Source organism: Mesoplodon mirus (assembly GCF_964341445.2).
Source record: "Mesoplodon mirus genome assembly, chromosome: X".
NCBI lineage: Eukaryota > Metazoa > Chordata > Mammalia > Artiodactyla > Ziphiidae > Mesoplodon > Mesoplodon mirus.
In genome coordinates, this window is record NC_138981.1 from 38,638,966 (window position 1) to 38,662,009 (window position 23,044).

Genomic DNA, 23,044 nt, shown 5'->3' on the forward strand with positions numbered 1-23,044 from the left:
TGATACGAGATACTGTTGTTCTCCTAGAAAGCGTTAGACTTTCACTGGACCTGTTGGCAAATATTTGAAAATAAAGCTAGAATCTCCTGGCACAGACTGCTACCTCGACATAGTGCTCACTACCTACTAGACTTGCAACTACAGTTAGTTTTTATGATAGTTTATATGTTTTAAAGCAACAGTTAATGTACTCACTTTTGGGGGTTTGGTATAATTTAGAGTTTGTATAATGATAAGAATCTTCATTTTTAGTAATAGTCTAAATTATGTTTTTACTTTTCTGTTTGATATTTTAATTATGTATCTCCATTTATTTATGCCAAGATATGTGCTATGCCAGTTTCATTGTCTGTGCTTACTTTTAGATTACTTTTGCATTTCTCCCAGATCATAACTATTTTTGCTTAGGAAATAAACTTCTACTTGTAACAGAATTTAGGCTCCTACCAAGTATGCAATGCAGAATAAAGCTGTGAAAAAATTAGGTTGTAGTGGTGGATCAGAGTTGACATAACTATGGCATGGTTCTTTAAAGAAGAGGCTATGGCCAGATTTAAGCTGTGGTCATGTTTGTGTCCACCCTGTATTTCTTTGTTTTTATTTGACCTTTTCCCACTCATGGTGTTGTGTTGGTGAGAGCTGAAGAGAGAAGCCAGAGCATGCTCTGATTGTAGTAAATATCTTAAATGGTTCTTTTCTCATTCCCTCTCTTCAGTCACCGAACTATTTTGCTCTGAGGTAGTTTATCACTTACAGGGAGGGCTTCTGAAACATACACTAGACCCCAACTCTTCCCTAGGTCTGCTGAACCGCATCATCCAGGGATTGGGGTCTGAGCATTTTTACTTTTTTAAGAAGTTTCATAGGCATTGCTCACACCATATACCTGGTTAAGAACCACTGCTCTGGGTGAAAATTGGAGTTCAGATTCTAGTTCTCTGATTCATCACTTCTCTAGGTTGTTGAGTTAAGCACAGTAGAGATAGCTAATTGTACCAGCAGACAAAGTATGATACAGTTCAAATAAGGTGTCTCAACTTTGCTCTCATGGTACCCTCTGCTCTGTGTTGTTTCGGCACCCCATTGCACTGTGGGGTATTTTGGTTTTGGTTTTTTGCCTGTGTGCTTTTTTCCTTCCCTAGACTAAGTTTCTCGTGGGCAGGGACTGGACATTGTCTATTTCTACATCCACGTCCCACACAGAGTTCTGCAGCCACCATTCTCTTTCCATCTCTATGAATTTGACTATTCTAGGTACCTCATATAAGTGGAATCATACCATATTTGTTTTTTTGTGTCTGGCTTGTTTGACTTAACGTAACGACCATTTCATAGCATGTGTCAGAATTTCCTTTCTTTTAAAGGCTGAATAACATTCCTTTGAATGTATATACCACATTTTGTTTATCCATTTATTCATCAGTGGACATTTGGGTTGCTTCCACCTTTTTGTGGGGGGTGGTGCACACGGCGCGGCCTGCGGGATCTTAGTTCCCGACCAGGGATCGAACCCGCTTCCCCTGCATTGGGAGCACAGAATCTTAACCACCGGACTGCCAGGGAAGTCCCTGATTCCACCTTTCGGTGGAATTCAAAATTGTGAATAATGCTGCTCTGAACATGAGTATACAAATATCTCTTCAGGACCTTTCTTGAAGTTCTTTTGGGTGTTTTACCCAGAAGTGGAATTGCTGGATCATTTGATAGTTTTATTTTTAATTTTTTTAGGAACTGTTTTCTACAGTGGCTGCACCATTTTACATTTCCCACCAACAGTGTGCAAGGGTTCCAATTTCTTTGCACAGAACTTTTTCATTTTCATGAGGTCCAGTATGTCTCTATTCTTTCGTTGCCTGTGCATTTGGTGTCATACCCGATAAATCATTGTCAAATCCAATGTCATGAAGTTTTTGCTCTATGTTTTAGGAGTTTCATAGTTTTAGCTCTTACATTCAAATCTTTGATCTGTATTGAGTAAATTTTTGTGTATAGTGTTAGGGAAAAGTCCAACCTTATTCCTTTGCATATGGATATCTAGTTTTTCCAGCACCATTTGTTGAAGAGTACTACTAATCTTAATACGTATATTGTATTGAATGTTTACAAGTCCGAGCACTCTATATACATTGTCTCATATAATCCTCACAACAGCTACATGAAGAATGTGTTAACCCATTTACACATGAGGCACTTAATTGCTCAAAGTTACTTAGCTTATAAGTAGCAAAGCCTGCATTTGTGTCCAGTTCAGTCTAAGTTAATCACTTTACTGTATTTTGCTATATTTACCTACCTCTACGATACTTAGTGAGGGTTATTCCTTTATGACAACTCTTAGTGAAAGGGGTGGGGATATAAACACTGATATTGTAAACTAAAATTTATAAATTGAAAGTTAAGTGCTTTGGAAATAAATAGAAGTACAGGTGATTTGTTCACTAATCGTTTAGCATTTGTCTCAACATATTTTTACTCTACTTTGAAGTTAGGTTAGCTCATTAATGATAACTTTTGGTTTCTAGAGCAATGTTGATCCCAGAGATGATGTATTTGGATACCCTCAACAATTTGAAGAGAAACCAGCATTAAGTAAAACAGAAGATAGGAAAGAGTACAATATTGGTGTTTTAAGATACCTTCAGGTCATCTTTGGTCATTTAGCTGCTTCTCGACTACAGTACTATGTGCCCAGAGGATTTTGGAAACAGTTCAGGTAAGATATGGATGAATAGTAATTGGGATACTGCTTAAACCTTTATGACTATCTCATGACACTAACATTAAACTTCTAAAACCTATACTGGAAGGCACTTTTATGTTTAATATTTAAGCAGTAGTAATAATCAAACTTTACTTCCTAGTTAGGTTTGTTTTCTCATTGTCCCCAAAGGAGGTAGAAAGTGTCATAGTAAGAGGCAGCATTCTTTAGTCTCTTAAGATGTTAATAATTTTTTATTTTGAAAGCTTCTACTATTTACATAAGTAGGGAGAAGAGTATGAACCCTTATGTATTCATCACTCAACTTCAACAATTGTCAACTCATGGCCAATCTTATTTAATCTACACTGCCATCTACTTTTTAGATTGTTTTGAAGCAAATACATAATTTCATCCATAAGTGTGTCAGTGTGTATCTCTAACGTCTTTTTTTTAACATGACCATGATACTATTATCATGTCTTATAAAAATTCCTTAATATCCTTGTCAATGTCTGATTTTACCCAATTACCTCATAACTGTTTTTTACTATAAATTTTTTGAAATCATGATCCAAGTGAAGTCCATATGCTGCAGATGTTGACTTGACTCTTTAGTCTCTTCTAGTCTTTTTTCACCCTTGTAGTTATTTGTTTGGGAGAAAAAAAAAAAAACAGGTAGTTAGCTCTGTAAATTTTCCCATCTGGATTTTATTGATGGGATCCCTGTGGTGTTTTCTGTTTTCCTCAGTCCCCTGTATGTCATATAAATAGGTAGTGAGATCTAGAGGCTTGATCAAATTCAGGTGTGATTTTTCTTTTTTGGAGTGGATAGACAAGGCTTGCTTCGTAGGTGATAACGATGACCTCAGTGAGGAGAAGTACATAATGTCTGTCTGTCTGTCTTATAATAGCCATTGATCATCATTGCCTAAATGCAGCATTTCATCAGGATTACATAATGGCAACATTCTAATTTTATCATTCTTTCATTCATTAGCTAGAGGAGATCTATAAAGGAAAACTTCCCCATAGCAACTCTTTGGCTATTCTAATGTACAATTTTATAGGAAAGGTGCGATAAATACGTTGGGTTTTGTTGTTGTTGTTAATTTTTTTTAAAATCTTCGATTATGGCTTGATCTTATTTCTCTGGCTTCGTTTATTTCATTTTTTTTTATCATCGCCTATCATGTTGTGCACTGTGCTAAAATACTGTAGTACAACCACATATCTGTACTGTGTATGAGAATGCTATAATCTTTCATAGCATTGGGTTTTTTAAATAATAATACTTTTTTTTTTTTTTTTTTTTTTTTTCTGTTTTTTGGCCACACTGCACGGCTTGTGGGATCTTAGTTCCCCAACCAGGGGTTGAACCTGAGCCCTTTGCATTGAAAGCACGGAGTCCTAACAACTGGACAACCAGGGAATTCCCTTAAATAATACTCCTTAGAATCCCTTCAAGGTATCTCCCAGACAGCTGAGAGCAGGGGAAGCAATGGGTCACCTGACACTGCCACTCTCGTCCACCTTCCCTGCTTCAATCAGAGCAGCTCCCCTTTTACCTACAAGGATACTACTTAGATTTCTCTTGAAACCACTGTTTTATAATACAGTGACCTCCCTGTGACTCACCGTATAAATTCCTCTAACTAGGCCCCCTACTTAATCCATACTTATTGCTTGCATGCACCACCCTGCTTCCCAGCTCTGCTTTTGCTCTTTTGGTCCCATCACCTCTCAACACCTCTCATCTTCCTCTCTGACTATTCCTGTTCTCATTCTTTCTCTAGCTTGTCTCGTCTCTGCCATAAGGCTTTTAGCATTTCTGTTCTTCGTCTTCCAAATTACTCTCAAGCTGTTTGAGCGTTTGTCTTAAAATTTGTCATTCAGTCATAGTTATTGCTTATCTTATAATCACTTGAATTTTTGACTTCTCGGTTAATTACTCCCTATGCTAGTGGAGCTCGCAGTTTGTCCAGACTAGCACTTGTGGATTATCCACACTTTAGACACATAATATACTGTAGATACGTGTGGGTTCGTTAACCACATTTCCCACCCCCGATGTTTTATATTGAATAATTTCAAACCAACAGAAAAGGTAAAGTAGTATAATAATCACCTTTATGATATATAGTCTCTACCCAAATTTACCAATTGTTAATATTTTGCCATATTTACTTACATGTATACTTGGGTTTTGGTTTTTGTTTGTTTTTTCTAAACGAGTTAATAGTTGCAAATATGACACTTTAACCCCCCTACATGCTTCAACATGTATCCTCTAAGAATAAGGACATTTTCCTACGTAGTGTTTAATACAATTATCACATGCATGAAATTTAATATTTAGTAACGCCTGATATTCATCAATATGTATTTCAGTTTCCCCAAAATATTCTAACTTTTTTTTTTCCAATTCCAGACTGGTATCCTAGAAGGAATCACAAGAATTTGGTTGTTACCTCTTTAGTCTTCTCTAAAATAATCTCCCTAACTTGTCATGACCTTTATGGTACTTCCTTGATTTGTGTGATTATTTCCCCATGATTAGATTCAAGTTAAACTTTTTGGCAAGAAAACTACATAGGTGATGATGTTATATGCTTCTCATTGCATTGCATTCAGAGGCACATGGTATCAGTTTATCTGATTATTGGTGACGTTAGCTTTGATCCCTTGGTGTCTTAACAAATCTCTTCATTGTAAAATATCTTTTAACAAGTGATATATTTGATTTCGAATTCACTATATGCAAATTTAACAGCTGAAATGTAATTAGGCTGAGATTATTTGCTACATAGTAAAAGTGTTACAAAGGAGTTTATTAAAAGACAGTTCCTCTTGCATACTTAAAATACATTTGTCATATCTGTTGCTTGAATGAATTCACTTATATTCTCAATGTATATTACTCTATAAATACAAAATTAGATGTCATAGTTTCCAGCAGTGCCTAGGTTTTATTAGTATCACTTCTCATTTTGTCATTCACATAATTGTTATTTTCTTTTCTCGGGATTGATTTGCCTAATTTAAATCCTCAGATTATTCAAAAGAGATGAACTGTAAAACAAGTCAAACCTTTCTCTTTTCGATCAGAAAAGTCAATTTAATTAAGAGTAAATATTATCTTTGCACTGTATCTGTAACCCAAATTTAAGCAAAGTTAAAGAAATGAAGTAGTAATTATCTACGTAAGAGTGAGATCAGCCACCCAATTTTAACAGCATCTTCAGTTGGATTCAAAATGCATGCTTATACTATATTACCTACAGAAACCATCCTTCCTGGAGCTATACTGTCCATCCAGCCACACCAGTAGTTTCATGGTATTTCTTCCCCACTGAAGTACCACTTTTACTATGAATCTCACTTTCTTCCCCACAGCAATCGATAATACATAAACAGCATTTGTTTTTTTCTACTTCCTGTAGTTGAGGAATAAAATCTCAGTTTTTATGGTGTCATTTGTGGTTGTATTGCTTTTTTCCTGAAAAATATATTGTATATATTGTTTTGGGAGTGTCGCACATTACATATTTTACTCCATTCATTTCTTAGGCTTTGGGGTGAGCCTGTTAATCTTCGTGAACAACATGATGCTTTAGAATTTTTTAATTCATTGGTGGATAGCTTAGATGAAGCTTTGAAAGCCTTAGGACACCCAGCTATGCTAAGTAAAGTTTTAGGAGGTTCCTTTGCTGATCAGAAGATTTGCCAAGGCTGCCCACATAGGTAAGTGCTAATTTCATACTTAAAGTGTATGTTGTACTGTTTATTTTTACTATTAGTTATGTACAAAAGTGAAGTACGCTACCGATTACTAAATACCTGAGGCTGGATGAATTACATATTGCACATACCTTACTACTGTGGGGGGGGGGTTGTTTGTTTTCTCATTTTATTACAATGAAGTTTAACAGTACAGAAAAGTCTCAATGAACTTTATGGGTCTGTTTGTTTTTGTCAAATAATATTTGGTTCCTTTAACTCCACCTAAGCTCTTACTATTTCGTACTCTTACACGTTCTTTTGTATGATCATGCCTAAGAAAATAAAATGGCATTTTGCATAGCTACAGGTATTGCTTATGAATTTGCCCTTTATCTTAGAATTAAAATAGTTATAATATTATAAATATGTTAAGTTTAGAAGATGACAGGCATGGAGCACTATTTCCTATACAAATGAAATACTGACTTTTTGATAATAGAATAGCATTGATTACTGTCATTGTCTTTAAGGTATGTTTCCCACACAAAATCTTTATAGCAAAAGTTGACTAAACAAATTGGTTTTGGGGTTTTTTTTGTTTTTTGGTTTTCTTAAAGGGGAAGTTGATTAAGGGCTCTTATTGAAAATAGTTAAATAACTATTAAAGTTCATTAGTGATAGATACATGTTTATGCCTATTGTATGGAAGTTTTACTTTGGAACTTCTCTTGTATGTTGTCAATTAATGTTGCTTTGAAATCCCTTCTCACCAGACAATCACAGTAGGATAGTATTTTCTGCAAGTCTAAACAGCATTATATGCAGTCATAGGTTGTGTGTGTATGTGCTTTATTTTTGAACACAGGGAAATGATTGAGGGAGTGCTAATACTATATGTAAATGTTAAACTGCTCATTCTGAATGAGGCCATAAAATTGTTTGCATAGACTAGGCAACTTTTTTTTTTCCTTAATGTTTTTATTGGAGTATAATTGCTTTACAATGGTGTCTTAGTTTCTGCTGTATAACAACGTAAATCAGCTATACCTATACATATATCCACATATCCCCCCCAGGTGGTCACAAAGCACCAAGCTGATCTCCCTGTGCTATGCGGCTGCTTCCCACTAGCTATCTATTTTACGTTTGGTAGTGTATATATGTCCATGCCACTCTCTCGCTTCGTCCCAGCTTACCCTTCCCCCTCCCCGTGTCCTCAAGTCCATTCTCTAGTAGGTCTGTGTCTTTATTCCCGTCTTGAGACTGGGCAACTTTTGATCCTTTTGAAAGACCTTGTGCATTAGGTGGACAATAAAATTGTCATTTTAACCTCCTGTTTTTAATTACTGATAAAAATAAAATTTTCTGGTCATCTGTTTTGGTCAGATTTTCTTGGTTTGTTTTAGATAGTTTTCAAAATTATTTGGAAATTATTGATTTTCTTTGCCAAGTGAAAATGTCCAGAGAGCATGATCTTAAGTAAAATCCCTAAAGTTCAAATACCTATTCCACAACTAAATTAGTCTTGTTATATGCTGGAAGGTTACACAAAGGGTCCTGAGACAATCTGTTTTAGGGTATGTATTTATCAAGAGCAGGGGTTAACAAACTATGGACCATAGGTCAAATCCAGCCCTGCATCTGTTTTTGTAAAGTTTTATTGGAACATACTCCTTTACTTACTGTCTGACCGCTTTCACTATAACAGCAGAGTTGAGTAGTTGCCATAGGGACCTCATGGCCCCAAAAAGCCTGTAATATTTACTATCTGGCCTTTTTACAGAAAAACTTTGCTGACTTCTCAGCTTCAAATGTCCTAGTTTTTAACTGGAATCATAAAATCTAATTTCTCTTTTCTCTTCTATGGGCTGTTCCCCAGTTATAGTAACAGTTTGCTTAATACTTCATATTCCATTCATGTCACTTATAAATGCCTTTATTTGTGTACCTTTTCCCCTAACAAAATTGAAAAGCCCTAAATATGGGGGGCTGTCTTAAACATTGACTATCCCACGGGGCTTTAAACGTGGTAGGCACTCAGTGTATTTGTTGAGTGAATGAATTTAATGGTTGAGAATGAATTCCTCACATCCCATGTTCTAAATGCATGAATATGTCTCACCAGAAATCTGAAAATTCCTTTGGTAGAAAATTGCCACAAGGTGGGATTGTGGCTCCTATTCACATGGCTTATCCCGTATTCATTTGTGTGTTCAAACTTGTGCTTTAGTAAGGTTTCCATTATAGAAGAGGAGAAACATTTAAAAATTCAGCTCATTAATAGATCTAAACAGATGATGGCAGAAGCAGCATGGTAGACTATAAAGAGATTGAGCTGTGAAACCAGACAGAGCTAGCTTGAAAACACCATTTCACCTAGTAATCTTGACCAAATTCACATTCTGAACCCCACTTCCCTCATTTCTGACGTGGAGATGGTGATAGAGAAATATCTGTCATGAAGACAAAGCACCTGTTATGTGTAGTGTGTAAACAACCTAATGTATGCCCAGCAGAGGATAAGTGACCCATAAATGGTAACTGTCATTTATTGGTAACATTTTATGACTTACGGGTTTTGTGTTATAAAAATTGCAACAGTAGTTTTCATTGAGTCCGTAACTAAATAAGATGTTTAGAAAACTAAGGAATAAATTCTCTTTGATCATTTCTTAAATAATATCTTTAGATACGAGTGTGAAGAATCTTTTACGACTTTGAATGTAGACATTAGAAATCACCAAAATCTTCTTGATTCTTTGGAACAATATGTCAAAGGAGATTTATTAGAAGGTGCAAATGCTTATCATTGTGAAAAATGCAATAAAAAGGTATGAATTGCCCAGTTTTGTTTAAAATAATTATGATTACATTTAATGGGTTTGGAAGAATGGTTGTTTTTGTTTGTTCTCAAAATTCACCCTCTTTATTCCCTACCCTGCTTTGTTATAGTGGTAACAGAGTAGCTAAGATAACTGACTTAAAGGTCTGTCAGGTAAAGATGATTGAGAGAAAGGTTTGTCAGGTAAAGACAATTGAGAGAAAATAGTGCCAGAAGGGCTAGGGAAAACAGGTAAAGATAAGAGTGAATCACTTTAGAGGTCATAGTAGCTTAATATCAGTCTCTTGTCTGAGTTATACAGGCATTTTTCATCCATATTCAACCAACCTGCTCTTGAACTCCTCAAAGCTACAGAGCTCACAGAGGAAAACATTTCTCCTCTCATGTCCAGAGTTGCTACCCAAGACCAAGAAGTTTGCTGAAGCCAAACCGTTAATTACTTTATTTAGCCACAAAAGATTTCTTCTACCACCTGTGTTTTTTAAACCACTTGGATCAGATTTTTAGACTTACTTGATTGGTTTTTGCCTGTGGGCATTTAACAGTTCTTTAGGAGAGACAATTTACGCGTACATATGGGAAATAATGTGTATTTTTCTGGGCTCCCAAGCCCTCTCACCTGTAAGTCACCTGTATTGTTTTGACTTTACATACCACTTAGAGAGGTATTAAAATCTAGAGGTTGAGGGCTTCCCTGGTGGCGCAGTGGTTGAGAGTCCGCCTGCCGATGCAGGGGACACGGGTTCGTGCCCCGGTCCGGGAAGATCCCACATGCCGCAGAGCGGCTGGGCCCGTGAGCCATGGCCGCTGAGCCTGCGCGTCCGGAGCCTGTGCTCCGCAACGGGAGAGGCCACAACAGTGAGAGGCCCGCATACCGCGCAAAAAAAAAAAAAAAAAAAAAAAAATCTAGAGGTTGAGATCATGAGCTGTAAAGCCATACTCCCTGCCGCTCCCAGCTCTGAGACTTGAGGCAAGTTCTCTCTCTACTACTCCTAATTCTCATCCTTAAGTTTCAGGGTTGGGAGGGTTGTGAGGATTAAACATGTTACTACTTGGACAGCATCATATAACTTGGTACCTAATTGCCCAATAAATATTAGCTGCTGCTATTATATTTCTATAGTTTGCTCACAGCAAACTTCATTAAAATAACAGTAAATATCAAACAAGTGATAATGGTTAGATAGCACTTCCAGTATAGAAATCAGACAGCAAATAATGTCTATATCACTAATTTTTGCAAGTTGTAGCAAAAGGCATCAGCTGCTTCGTATTAGTTTTAGTGAACATTTTAAAAATATCAACCGACAAATGCTCTGATTATGTTCATTATCATGTATTTGTTTATACTTAAAATTTCAGATTAATCCTGAGAATTTAATAGTAAAGTTTTAAATTTTGTGTTTTTTTGCAGTGGATTATGAGAGAACATCTAGTAATTTGCTCTGTTCATTTTAGGTTGATACTGTAAAGCGCTTGCTTATTAAAAAATTACCTCCTGTTCTCGCTATCCAACTAAAACGATTCGACTATGACTGGGAAAGAGAATGCGCAATCAAGTTTAATGATTACTTTGAATTTCCTCGCGAACTGGACATGGAACCTTACACCGTTGCTGGTGTTGCAAAGCTGGAAGGAGATAACGTAAACCCAGAGAGTCAGTTGATACAACAGAATGAGCAGTCTGACAGTGAGCCAGCAGGAAGCACGAAATACAGACTTGTGGGGGTGCTTGTACACAGCGGTCAGGCGAGCGGGGGACATTACTACTCTTACATCATTCAAAGGAACGGAGGAGATGGCGAGAGAAATCGCTGGTATAAATTTGATGATGGAGATGTAACTGAATGTAAAATGGATGACGATGAAGAAATGAAAAACCAGTGTTTTGGTGGAGAGTACATGGGAGAAGTATTTGATCACATGATGAAGCGCATGTCATACAGGCGCCAGAAAAGGTGGTGGAATGCTTATATACTTTTTTATGAACGATTGGACACAATAGACCAAGGTGATGAGTTGATAAGGTATATATCAGAGCTTGCTATCACCACAAGACCCCATCAGATTATTATGCCATCAGCCATTGAGAGAAGTGTACGGAAACAGAATGTGCAGTTCATGCATAACCGAATGCAGTACAGTATGGAATATTTTCAGTTTATGAAAAAACTGCTTACATGTAATGGTGTTTACTTAAATCCTCCTCCAGGTAAGTATCAAGAATTTAGCTTCTTAGTTATAAAGCATACCTCTTCTTTTACTTGCAGGGTTTCTTAGCAGGCATCAACATGTTTGTTTTCTTTCTTTTTGGTTGTTAGAAAGTTGTGTTTCAGGTGACTGTTACCTTTGAGCGGTATATATTGTCTTGCCATTTAGAGACAGAGGAGCTTTTGTTTGTTACAACAGTTTGGTTTTTTTACTCAAGCATTAGTTGAAGGGTGCTTTACTGAGCTACTAAGAATTATTTCATAAGTAGCCCAGGGGTTTTAACATAGGACTTGGAAAATTGTTGATAATGCAGATTTGTTTTTGAAAATGAAAATGGGGCTTGAGCACAGAAATTTGTTCGACTATTTTTTAATCTACATTTTATTTTTAGGGCAAGATCACCTGTTGCCTGAAGCAGAAGAAATCACTATGATTAGTATTCAGCTTGCCGCTAGGTTCCTCTTTACCACAGGATTTCACACCAAGAAAGTAGTCCGTGGCTCTGCCAGTGATTGGTACATTGCTTTGAATTTTCATTCCTATTGTTACTGGCATTAGGTTTGGTTCTTTAATATACTGCTTTATTTTTTCCAAGCCATGATAATCTCATTTCAGATTTGGAATGCAGAATTTAAAAAATCTTGGTAGCAATAGTGAGAGAAATCATATTTAAATAATTACTGAGTGGTGGGATGAATTGGGAGATTGGGATTGACATATATACATTAATATGTATAAAATAAATAACTAATAAGAACCTGTATAAAATAAATAAATTTTAAAAAATAATTACTGAGATTAAATACCACCTTTTATTATTCAGAAGTTGGCTTCTGCTTCTGTTACCTTGTATCATATCTTTGACATCTCTGTACAAAACATTACAGGATGATACTTAAAAGTCTAAGCTATTTAATCACAAAAGTATTAACATTTTAGCTTCCCTAGATTAAATTCAGCCATAGATTAAAAAGGTAGAAACTTAAAATGAGTTTAAGTTTCTAATTGTATAAATTTAGAGGCCATTAAAATACCTCGATTTAACAATATTTACTTACTATTCTAGTAGTAAGATGTTAAGGGAATGGGGATTATTGTTTTGTTATTGAACCTAGGAAGAGTTTGGTCATGGATTTGTAGAAGCTTGTATAAGTTTTCATCTATTTATTTTGTCACTCTGTGAGAATAGACCAAGTCATAGTATTTATCTTTTTAATATTAGTATTAGAAGCTACCATTGCTGGTTCTCTCCCTCCAGTAGTAAAAGAAGTTCTTTGATTTTTTTGTTTGTTTGTTTGGTTCATAGAGACCTATCCCTGTACTATAGGAAACATGTTACTGAATCGATATTCATAGATTTTTGTTTGGTTTTGTCTTAGGTATGATGCATTATGTATTCTCCTTCGTCACAGCAAGAATGTACGTTTTTGGTTTGCTCACAATGTCCTTTTTAATGTTTCAAATCGCTTCTCTGAATACCTTCTGGAGTGCCCTAGTGCAGAAGTGAGAGGTGCATTTGCAAAACTTATAGTTTTTATTGCACATTTTTCCTTGCAAGATGGGCCATGTCCTTCACCTTTTGCATCTCCAGGACCTTCTAGTCAGGTAATTTTGCCCAGTTAACAGAAATAAATTCTGTTTCCTGGAAGTTGAAGTCACAAATATATGTGCATCTGTTGGTAGGTATGTTTACCTAACAAACGTTCATGAGCATGTAATAACCATATAGTCCGATAACTCAGTGTTTATATGAGTTCCATTAAAAGTACTTCCCAGCAGTGAATAGTGACTATTGGCTCTTTAAAACATAACGGAATTTTCTGTTAATTCAGTTACGTTCAGTGGCTTAGTTATACACTTACTGTTATATAAATTGTATATAAATTTAAATGGACTTCCATTTGTTAAAACTTAGAACAGTATTAAGCCTCTGTAATGAAATCTACATTGGATCTTCATCCCCTTTCCTAAAAAGCAACCCTTTTTAATAATTTCTTGTGTGATCAGTCCTTCCAGAAATTTCTGCCTATATTTAACATGTATATGTGCATGTCCCTTTTTCATGCAAAGAGAATTATATCATACCTGCACCTTGTTGCTGAAAAACAACCAATGTTTTATCTTTTACAGGCTTATGACAACTTAAGCCTGAGTGATCACTTACTAAGAGCAGTACTAAATCTACTGAGAAGAGAAGTTTCAGAGCATGGGCGTCATTTACAGCAGTATTTCAACCTGTTTGTAATGTATGCCAATTTAGGTAAGAATTTAAGTTTTCATAATTCTCTCTTAATGTATTAAGTAATGAAGTCATGTAAGTCACATGATGAAATGTAACCTGGTCTAAAATAGAAACAGTGTTCCATAAAACCTATTGTGAATTTTATCTGAAACTTTTTTTTTTTACACTGCACTTTTCACCTTGTACTTTATCATTATTTATGCATGTGTCTTCTCTCTGCACCAGACACAGGTCAAAATCTGTATCTTAATCATATTTTTATCTCCTAAAGTAGTGGTGCTAGACCTTTTTTTCTTTTAAATACTGATGCCTAAGCCCCATCCCAAACCAACTGAATAAGAATTCTGAGAGCTAACACAAGGAATCCACATTTTCAAAAGGTCCCAGATGGATGTGTAATACTCACCAAGTTTGGGTAAAGGACTTAGTCTGTATGTAAGTTTTTGTTGACGTAAACTAAATTAAAATCGGGGATAATATAAATATTCACTTAAATTACCTGTTATTTATGTTAAGTTCTAAACCCAAACATCCCTGTCATTCCAGGTTTTTTGTGCATGAACTTACCAATCGCCAGTTGATCCATGGCCCTTTTAACATAAGCAACATTCTACTTTGCGTTTGTCGTCTTTTCCCTTACCTTCCCATACTGGAGATGCTTGCATATTTGTAGTTGAAAAGAATATTTACGCAAACAAGCATAAGGGGAATCTGTATTTCACACTTAGAAATGCCAAATCTTAGGTATTTATAAAAATCTCACTCTGTTAACTCCCTTTTTAGGTATTCCCTGTTCAGAAAACATGCATCGTTGGTCCATAATCTAATCTAATTAAAATTTCCCTGCTAAAAGCAAATATGGGTCTATAAACTTTAATACGAAATCCTTAGGACCAGATAGATAGATATGCTTTGTGGTTCAGAACTGTTTGGTTTTAAGAAAGGTAAAATAGCCCATGTGCCCTGAATTATGTAACATCCCTAGAGCAGGGTCCGAAACAGCACTTTGTAATCATACACGTGAATATTCACACTGAGAGGGGATGATTGAAGACTGTAAATAGCCTCTTGTCAGTTCAGGCCAGATTTTCACAGCAAGTTTATGAATGAACTTTGTTTATATTGATGTTAAGAGCTGTTTGAATCTCAGGATTTCAGATAAGGGATTTGTGGACCTGTATTTATTATAGTTCTTGGAACATGGCAATAAATAAGACACCTATTTTCTAATGGGGTATAGAAGCAAATTAAAAGGTACTTGCCATAAAATATGTTTATGGCTATAATGGGGAAAATACAAAGTGCTATGGAAGTACATCATTGGGGGAGTGTGGGGGACTTAGTGGAGAAGATGTGGGAATTGGTTGAATTTTTCCATCCAGAGTGAACAGCAGGTGCAGAGACTTGGAATAAACTCAGCATGGCTCATTGGAGGAAATGAAAGTTATTCAGTCTGACTAGAATTGATGTAATATGGGGCTGGCAGGAGTGGTGAGCAGAATTTTCTAATTGTGCTATTCTGTCAAGCCTTGTGAGAGATTCTGGACTTTATCCTGAGGGCATTGATGAGCCATTGTAGAGTTTTGAATAGACATGGCTTCTAGAAAGATCCAGGCTGCAGTGTGGAATGGATTATTGGGGAGTAAGACCAGAGATTGTTAAAGTAATCTATAGATAGAAAATCGTTGTGGCTTATACTAAGGAACTGGCAGTGAGTGGGATACAAGTAGTCAGATTCTGGTGCTTTTTATTGGAGATAAGGACAGTAGGATTTGGTGATTGGATACTCAGGGAAGGGGAACACGGAAGAGATGTTAAGAATGATGCCCAGAATTCCAACTTGACAAACTGAGCAGGTAGTAGTGCCATGTACTGAGAAGGGAAACACAGGAGGAAGAACGTGGACAGGGAATTTGAGTCTTTGTGACACCCAAATAGAGATGTCCAGTAGAGTGGTGATCTATTTGTCTGGAAATATTTTGGAATCAGTTGAATGAAAATAGCTGGAACTTGGAGCCATTAGAGTGGGTTTGATCGTCCAGGGAAGGCATACGGTGTGAGAAGATAGCCTGACATGGGAACTTTGAGGACCATCACTTTTGAAGAGAGGAAGGAGGACTCACAAATAAGAATAAGAAGAGGTAGAAAGAAAATAAGAGAGGAACCCAAGAAAGGAGGAAATGGTTATGGTTTCAGAACTATTCCTTAGTTTTAAACCAGAAAAGGGGGCAGAAGCCAAATAGGCATGGGTTTAGGACTGGGAAGACGAGAAAGTAGAGGGAATGAGTTTAGGCGTCTTTCAAGAAGCTTGGCTGAGGAAGAAAGGCAAGTCATAAAAGAATTCTTATTTCTCAGTTTTCGTCATTCATCTAATGATGAGGATTGCAGACTAGGCAGTTCCCGAGACTCCCCAGGCCATAGAAGGTGTTTCTCTTCCTTATGCCCAGTAGGATTGGAAAGTCATAGTCACTGTTTAACCATTTTAATACTTAAATCCAGTTATACTAACTCAGTAGATTTTTGGTTCTGATTAAATAATACTCTGAATGCTAAGTAAAAGTGATCTTCTGATCATAAAAGTTGTAGAAAAATATTTCATTATGAAGCCCTTCCGTCCCAGTTCTTTCCTCTCATATAATTCTTCCCCTCTCTTCCTGCTTCTCCCTTCTTTATTGTAGGTGTGGCGGAGAAGACACAGCTTCTGAAATTGAGTGTACCTGCTACCTTTATGCTTGTGTCTTTAGATGAAGGTCCAGGTCCTCCAATCAAGTATCAGTATGCTGAATTAGGCAAATTATACTCAGTAGTATCACAGCTAATCCGATGCTGCAATGTCTCGTCAAGAATGCAGTCTTCAATCAACGGTAAAGTCAAATACTCCATTCTTTACATTGGTTTTAAAGTACTGCTGGCCATATATAGTACCTGATTCAAAGTAATTCCAAAGATATTTAAAAATAAAACGAGAGTCTGAAAGTCCATGCTTTGGAATATTTTATAATATTTTGAGTCCTATACCTTTTTCTCATATTTGAAGGGAGTCTTTCTGTCTACTTGCTACTGAGGTTGGTACCTTGTTTATGAAGTAGTTTAAGAATTAACTTTTATATAAAGAAAACGCCAGTGTTGGCATTTCAGTTTTACATTTTATCATCTTGATATATGTGATCATTATAATGCTTAATATTACTTTCTTTGTTGTACTCAGGAAACTTGATTTAAAATATTATTTTCATAAAACAAAAAATTCGTAAGCTATTTTCTGTGGTGAAAGCTGAGTATCATTGTGGAGAAGCCGATTAGTTTTTCATTGATGACAAATCTGTATTCTAGGTAATCCTCCTCTTCCCAATCCTTTTGGTGATCCTAATTTATCACAACCTATAATGCCAATTCAGCAGAATGTGGCAGACATTTTATTTGTGAGGACAAGTTACGTGAAGAAAATCATTGAGGACTGCAGTAACTCAGAGGAAACCGTCAAATTGCTTCGTTTTTGCTGCTGGGAGAATCCTCAGTTCTCATCTACTGTCCTCAGTGAACTTCTCTGGCAGGTTAAAGGAAAATATACATTCATATGTCTCTATAATTTGATTTGTTGTTCCTTTATTTTATTTTTTTAAATAGTTTTTTTAAGTATAATTGACTTTACAATTATATTAGTTTTAGGTGTGCAACATAGTGATTTGATATTTTTATACATTACACATTACAAAAGGATCACCACTGTTGCTGCTTTAAATAAGTTCTTCACCATGTCTTACTTGTTTTTAGGTTGCATATTCCTATACCTATGAACTCCGGCCCTATTTGGATCTGCTTTTGCAGATCTTACTGATTGAGGACTCCTGGCAGACTCACAGGTAGATACCCTTTTTTGTTCCTTGCCCAGCTTTTAGAGTAACTGAAATTACCAGTCGGCACATATTTTTTTTTTACCTCTTGAATATCTAATAAATGTTTTATCTTAAACAGAACATGAATAAAAAGGTCCCCCCTTGCTCACAGTTTTATTTCATTTTTTACTTTTTGCTCTCATTGCCCAAGTTGCATACTTAATATACTAACCTTTTTCTTTCAATTGTTGTTGTGTTTTTTGCTTGGGGGGATTTTTTTGTAAATGTTTCAATTTCATTAATGATACTCTAGGGTTATTTTAGGATTAGATTACGTTAGTTTTAGAATTACATGAGATAACATTTGGTTATCTAAAAATAGTGCCTTCAGTAAGTACAGTCAGTTCCCATTATTCATGGTAGTTATGGTCTGAAAGTCACTGTGAACACTGAATGAGCAAATACTAAATCATTGCTCCTGGGGGAAAAACAGGGTTAGGTTCTTGCCAGTCTCTGGGTTTTTTTTTTTCAACCAATCAGTACATAACCTTTTTTTAATGTGTGTTTCTGTTTAAGGACACCTTATTTAATATATATTGCTGACTTATTAACGTTGACTTCACAATTAATCGGGTCTGAACAAAGCTTATCTGACACATATTTTCTCTGCAAAGCACATCACAGCCTTCTTGGGCTTAGGAACATTAGACAGCACTTCAGCACTACACATTTGAGGCCCTTTCTAAACAGTGAGATCAACACAAAGCACAAAAATGTGAAAAGCTGTCACTGAAATAGATGGGAAAAAGGATACTTGTTTACAGTATGAGCTAAAACAAGGCCGAATATCACTTTGTTCCACTTCAGATGGGAACGTGTGTTGGGCAACTCAGATGTTTTTGCTACTCTGCACGTGACTGCAATTGCAAAGAATTGATTTTTGCCATTACGGATAAAGTTTAGCAAGTAGGCAAAACTGCAGATATGGAATCCGTGAATAAATGAGCATGAACCATAACTAGTTTTTCAGTATACGTACGAGAGGTTTAGGAGTTAGCAATTTTTTATTTATTTTTATTTTATTATTTAATTTTTTAATTTTATTTTTAATATTTATTAATTTAGGGCTAAGGTTATTCAGCTTAGCGGTCCCTTAAGCTTTCTCCAGAATTCCTCTTTTTACGTAAAAGCTTAATACATTATCCTTAATCCCAAGAGCAATACAGATGATGATGAACTATGGAATTAGTTGGCAACTTTGCCAGATTTTATAACTTCCCTCCCTACATGGACAATAGTGTAAGAGTTTATGTTGAGAAACAATTGAGAATCTATATAACAGACTGCCTCCTGTCTGTCAGTGTAATAATTAAAACAGAAACCTGGGACTTCCCTGGCAGTCCAGTGGTTAAGACTCTTTGCTTCCATTACAGGGGACAAGGGTTCAATCCTTGGTCAGGGAACTAAGATCCCACATGCTGCACCGCACGGCCACACAAAAAATAAATAAATGCATACATGCATACATACATACATACATACATAGTTTTATAACAACAAAATGCTTAAAGAGAAATTAAAATCTTGAGTCTTGGGATTGCAAATGCCAGAATTCATGAAATAATATTTTCAAATTATTCACCAGAATTACCATCATAGATTTCCAACAGTTGAATTAATATTGTAAAAATAGCATTAAACCAGAAATCAATTTTCATTAAACACAAAATTTAGTAGTTCTAAAACTATAGCTGCTTATTTTGAATACTACCAGTACTCTTCTCAATATGATCAAAGGATCTGAAACTTAAGAGTTGGTTGAAATGGAATCTAACTTTTCATTGTTTTCTTTTGAAACTAGTGTAAGCATTTATAGCTTTAAGCCAATTAGCCACATCTTAGTTCTCTTGTTTCATTAGAGCAAGTAATAATGCTAAAGGCATGTGTGCTGGATTAAACATGGGAATTTGACTTTTGTGTAATGATAAGATTGTTGTTGAGTCCCTGGCACCAAGCTTGAAATAATTTTCTCATAGTGGGCTTTTTAGGTCATTTAGTAAGCAGTGTGTATTTATGAGGCATCTCCCGTGGGCCTGGCACCGTTAAGCATTGGGGAACAAGGGAGGGAAAGGTAATATTGATAAAAGTGGCACTTGAAAGCAGTTGATTCATTATCACTTGACAAAACTGAAGGTAAAAACAGAATATACACTGCAGTGTTTCAGATTAAATAGCAGGAAGCCTGTACATGGTTGATTGTGTGGTCTGAAATGATTAAACTTTGCAAAATTACAAAGTCATGATTTCCAAACAAAACAGATTTTATAAATGCATGTAATACAAAAAAACAAAACAAACTTGAATTTTGATTTGGAACGTTCTATTAAGTAAAATATAAGGTATACAAAAGGTTTTTTAGGTATTGTTTCTTTATTGAGGTAAAATTCACTTAACATAAAATTCACTATTTTAACCATTTTAAAGCATACAATTCAGTGGCTTTTAGTACATTCACAATGTTGTGCAACCATTACCACTGTCTTATTTCAGAACATTTTCATCACTCCAAAAGGAAAATCCAAACCCAGTTAAGCAGTCACTCCCTAGTCCTCCCATCCCCCAGCCACTGACAACCACTAATCTGCTTTCTATCTCTGAATTTGTCCGTAGGCAAAATATCCAGGACTTGCCTGGACATCTCTTATGAATGGAATCATACAATGTGTTCTTTTGTATCTGGCTTCTTTCACTTGGCATAATGTTTTCACATTCATCCATGTTAGAGTACATATCTGTACTTCATTGCTTTTTATGGCTGAATAATATTCCATTGTATGGGTACATTACATTTTGTATATTCGTTCATCTGTTGGTAGATATTTGGGTTGTTTCCACCTTTTGGCTGCTGTGAATAATACTGTTGTGAACATTCATGTACAAGTTTTGTATTTCTTTTTAAACACCTGTTTTCAATTCTCTTGGATATATAGCTTAGAGTAGTAGAATTGCAGGCAGGTAAATTTTAAAATATTTTTTGAAAAATTGTAAAATATTTATAACAAAATTTACCATTTTAACCATTTTTAAGTGTACAATTTGGTGGAATTAAGTACATTCACAATATTGTGTTAACCATCACCACTATCCATCTCCAGAACTTTTTCATCATCCCAAACTGAAACTCTGTACCCATTATTCTTGCTTTCTCTGATTTTTGCCTATTCTCTAAATACCTCATATAACTGGAATCATATGATATTTGTTATTTTGGATTGGTAATAAATTGGTAGTAGGCGGCCATATGACCTTGGGTTGCAAGCCTTTTAACCTCTCTGTTTTTCTTATCTGTGTTCAAGGGTTTAAGAAGAGGACTTACTGTCTAGCATTAGATTACATGACTACATCAAAGACATTTATTGAATGGCACATAGTAGGCACTCAGTAATGTTAGCTGCTATTTGATTTTAGAAGTTTTTATTTATCTGGTTCTCTTTCAGAATTCATAATGCACTTAAAGGAATCCCAGATGACCGAGATGGGCTCTTTGACACAATCCAGCGCTCTAAGAATCACTATCAAAAAAGAGCATACCAGTGTATAAAATGTATGGTAGCTCTCTTTAGCAATTGTCCTGTTGCTTACCAGATTCTGCAGGTGAGGGTCTCTCTCCCTTTCTCCCTCTCTCTCTCCCTCTCTCTCTCACTCGCTCTCTCGCTCTCGCTCTCTCTCTCTCTATATATATATATATATGTGTATATATATACACACACACATATAATTTTGTAGAAATCTGAATCAGAATTAAGGATTGTTTTAAAAGAGAATTGTGAAAATTTGGAGTTGTCGTTTAAAGTTACCTTTGAAAAGCATTCCAAAACCTTTTACATATATAGTTTTATTTTCTTTTGAAGGGCAATGGAGATCTTAAAAGAAAGTGGACCTGGGCAGTGGAATGGCTTGGAGATGAACTTGAAAGACGACCATACACTGGCAATCCTCAATACACTTACAACAATTGGTCTCCTCCGGTGCAAAGCAATGAAACATCAAATGGTTATTTCTTGGAGAGATCACATAGTGCTAGGATGACACTGGCAAAAGCTTGTGAACTCTGTCCAGAGGAGGTAAAAAAAGCCACCAGTGTGCAGCAGATAGAAATGGAAGAAAGCAAAGTAATTCTTTACTTTATAGGCCAGTGTTTATGTATTAATGGGGAAAAAATTATGTTGAAGTTTTGTTTATATGTGGTCTTAATGAGGGAGCCTTCTTTTGGAGAAATATTTGTGAAATGGCCTGAATCTAGTATTTCTAAGAGAACCCAAATCAGGTTCCTTTCAGGTACTTTATCTGTAGTAAAAGAAAAGTTGTTAGTGGGTCAGTTTTAGATTTTAAAGATTTTATTTCAAATAGAAAAAAATTAAAAATAAACTTGAATTTGGCTACATAATTCTTTATCTTTAAATATTTAAAATCAGGAGCCAGATGACCAAGATGCCCCAGATGAGCATGAGTCTCCTCCACCTGAAGATGCCCCATTATACCCCCATTCACCTGGATCTCAGTATCAGCAGGTATGTTGGGCTTGGTTCATGTTTTTATTCCCTAGAACCCATCTTTATGCTTTATTTAAAGGATGGCTAAGTTTTTTGTTGTGACTGTAAACTAATAGAGGGATCATCTAGACTAGCTTTGGGGGCATGATCAAAAGAGGAATGGTTAGCATGGGGTCACAATGTGGCTTGTTTGAGCTTGCCCCTGTGGTGTTTTCCTGGTCAGATATGTGCCCCTCTTGTACTAGTAGATGACGTTCGTAAAACTGTGATTATTCACGTCAATATAAAATGATAATCAATATTTAGTATAATGGATTAAGACGACATTTCCTGTTAGGCTAAGTGTGCGAGTGGATTTTGAAGGCACTAAGATATGGCAGTGAAGGGAGAAGTGTTTGCTTATTACTTAGCATAACCAAGACTTCAATGACAGTAAAAATTGTTGGAAAAAAATCAGGGATTTGACAGATTTCCATGAGTTTTTCTGTGAAATCAATAACTAAATAAATTTAGATGAAGAAACGTTCTAAATGAGAGCGTCTCTTTCTAAACCCCACATGTGACTAATTCAGATCTTTTGAGGCAGTGGTCCTTAAACTTGCACAAGCATGGGAATCCCCTGGTGAGCTGTTGCAGCAGAGTGCTAGGCCCCACCCCAGCGTTTCTCATTCAGTACATTTCTGACGAGTTCCCAGCTGCTGCTGCTGCTGCTGCTGGTCTAGGAACCATGCTTTCGGAACCGTTATTTAAGCATTCTGTCTTATATTTCAGGGTGGAAATAGAAGCATGCTGACTAGAAATGTTGAATATGACTGGAGAATGCATATTCAACATACTAATTTTCGTAATAGAAATTTCAGAAAGTTAAAGCCTATAATCTTCTTGGCTTGACTGGTGGGAATGTAGAGAAAAATGAGAGTTCAGTGGTTTAAAACATTA

The 23,044-nt window shown here is 35.9% G+C and overlaps 1 protein-coding gene across 3 annotated transcripts in view; it reads left to right on the forward strand.

The window, feature by feature from the left end:
* The window catches only part of USP9X (ubiquitin specific peptidase 9 X-linked), a 134,119-nt gene that overhangs the window by 105,827 nt on the left and 5,248 nt on the right, over positions 1-23,044 (forward strand). For all 3 annotated transcript variants that reach the window (XM_082609007.1, XM_082609006.1, XM_082609008.1), the window contains 13 exons: positions 2,523-2,713; positions 6,269-6,442; positions 9,111-9,252; positions 10,722-11,475; positions 11,866-11,989; positions 12,854-13,079; positions 13,605-13,734; positions 16,395-16,580; positions 17,050-17,270; positions 17,491-17,579; positions 21,050-21,206; positions 21,464-21,676; positions 22,028-22,123. In XM_082609007.1, coding sequence (XP_082465133.1) covers positions 2,523-2,713; positions 6,269-6,442; positions 9,111-9,252; positions 10,722-11,475; positions 11,866-11,989; positions 12,854-13,079; positions 13,605-13,734; positions 16,395-16,580; positions 17,050-17,270; positions 17,491-17,579; positions 21,050-21,206; positions 21,464-21,676; positions 22,028-22,123 — 2,703 coding nt within the window. The remainder of the gene's footprint in view (positions 1-2,522; positions 2,714-6,268; positions 6,443-9,110; positions 9,253-10,721; positions 11,476-11,865; positions 11,990-12,853; positions 13,080-13,604; positions 13,735-16,394; positions 16,581-17,049; positions 17,271-17,490; positions 17,580-21,049; positions 21,207-21,463; positions 21,677-22,027; positions 22,124-23,044) is intronic.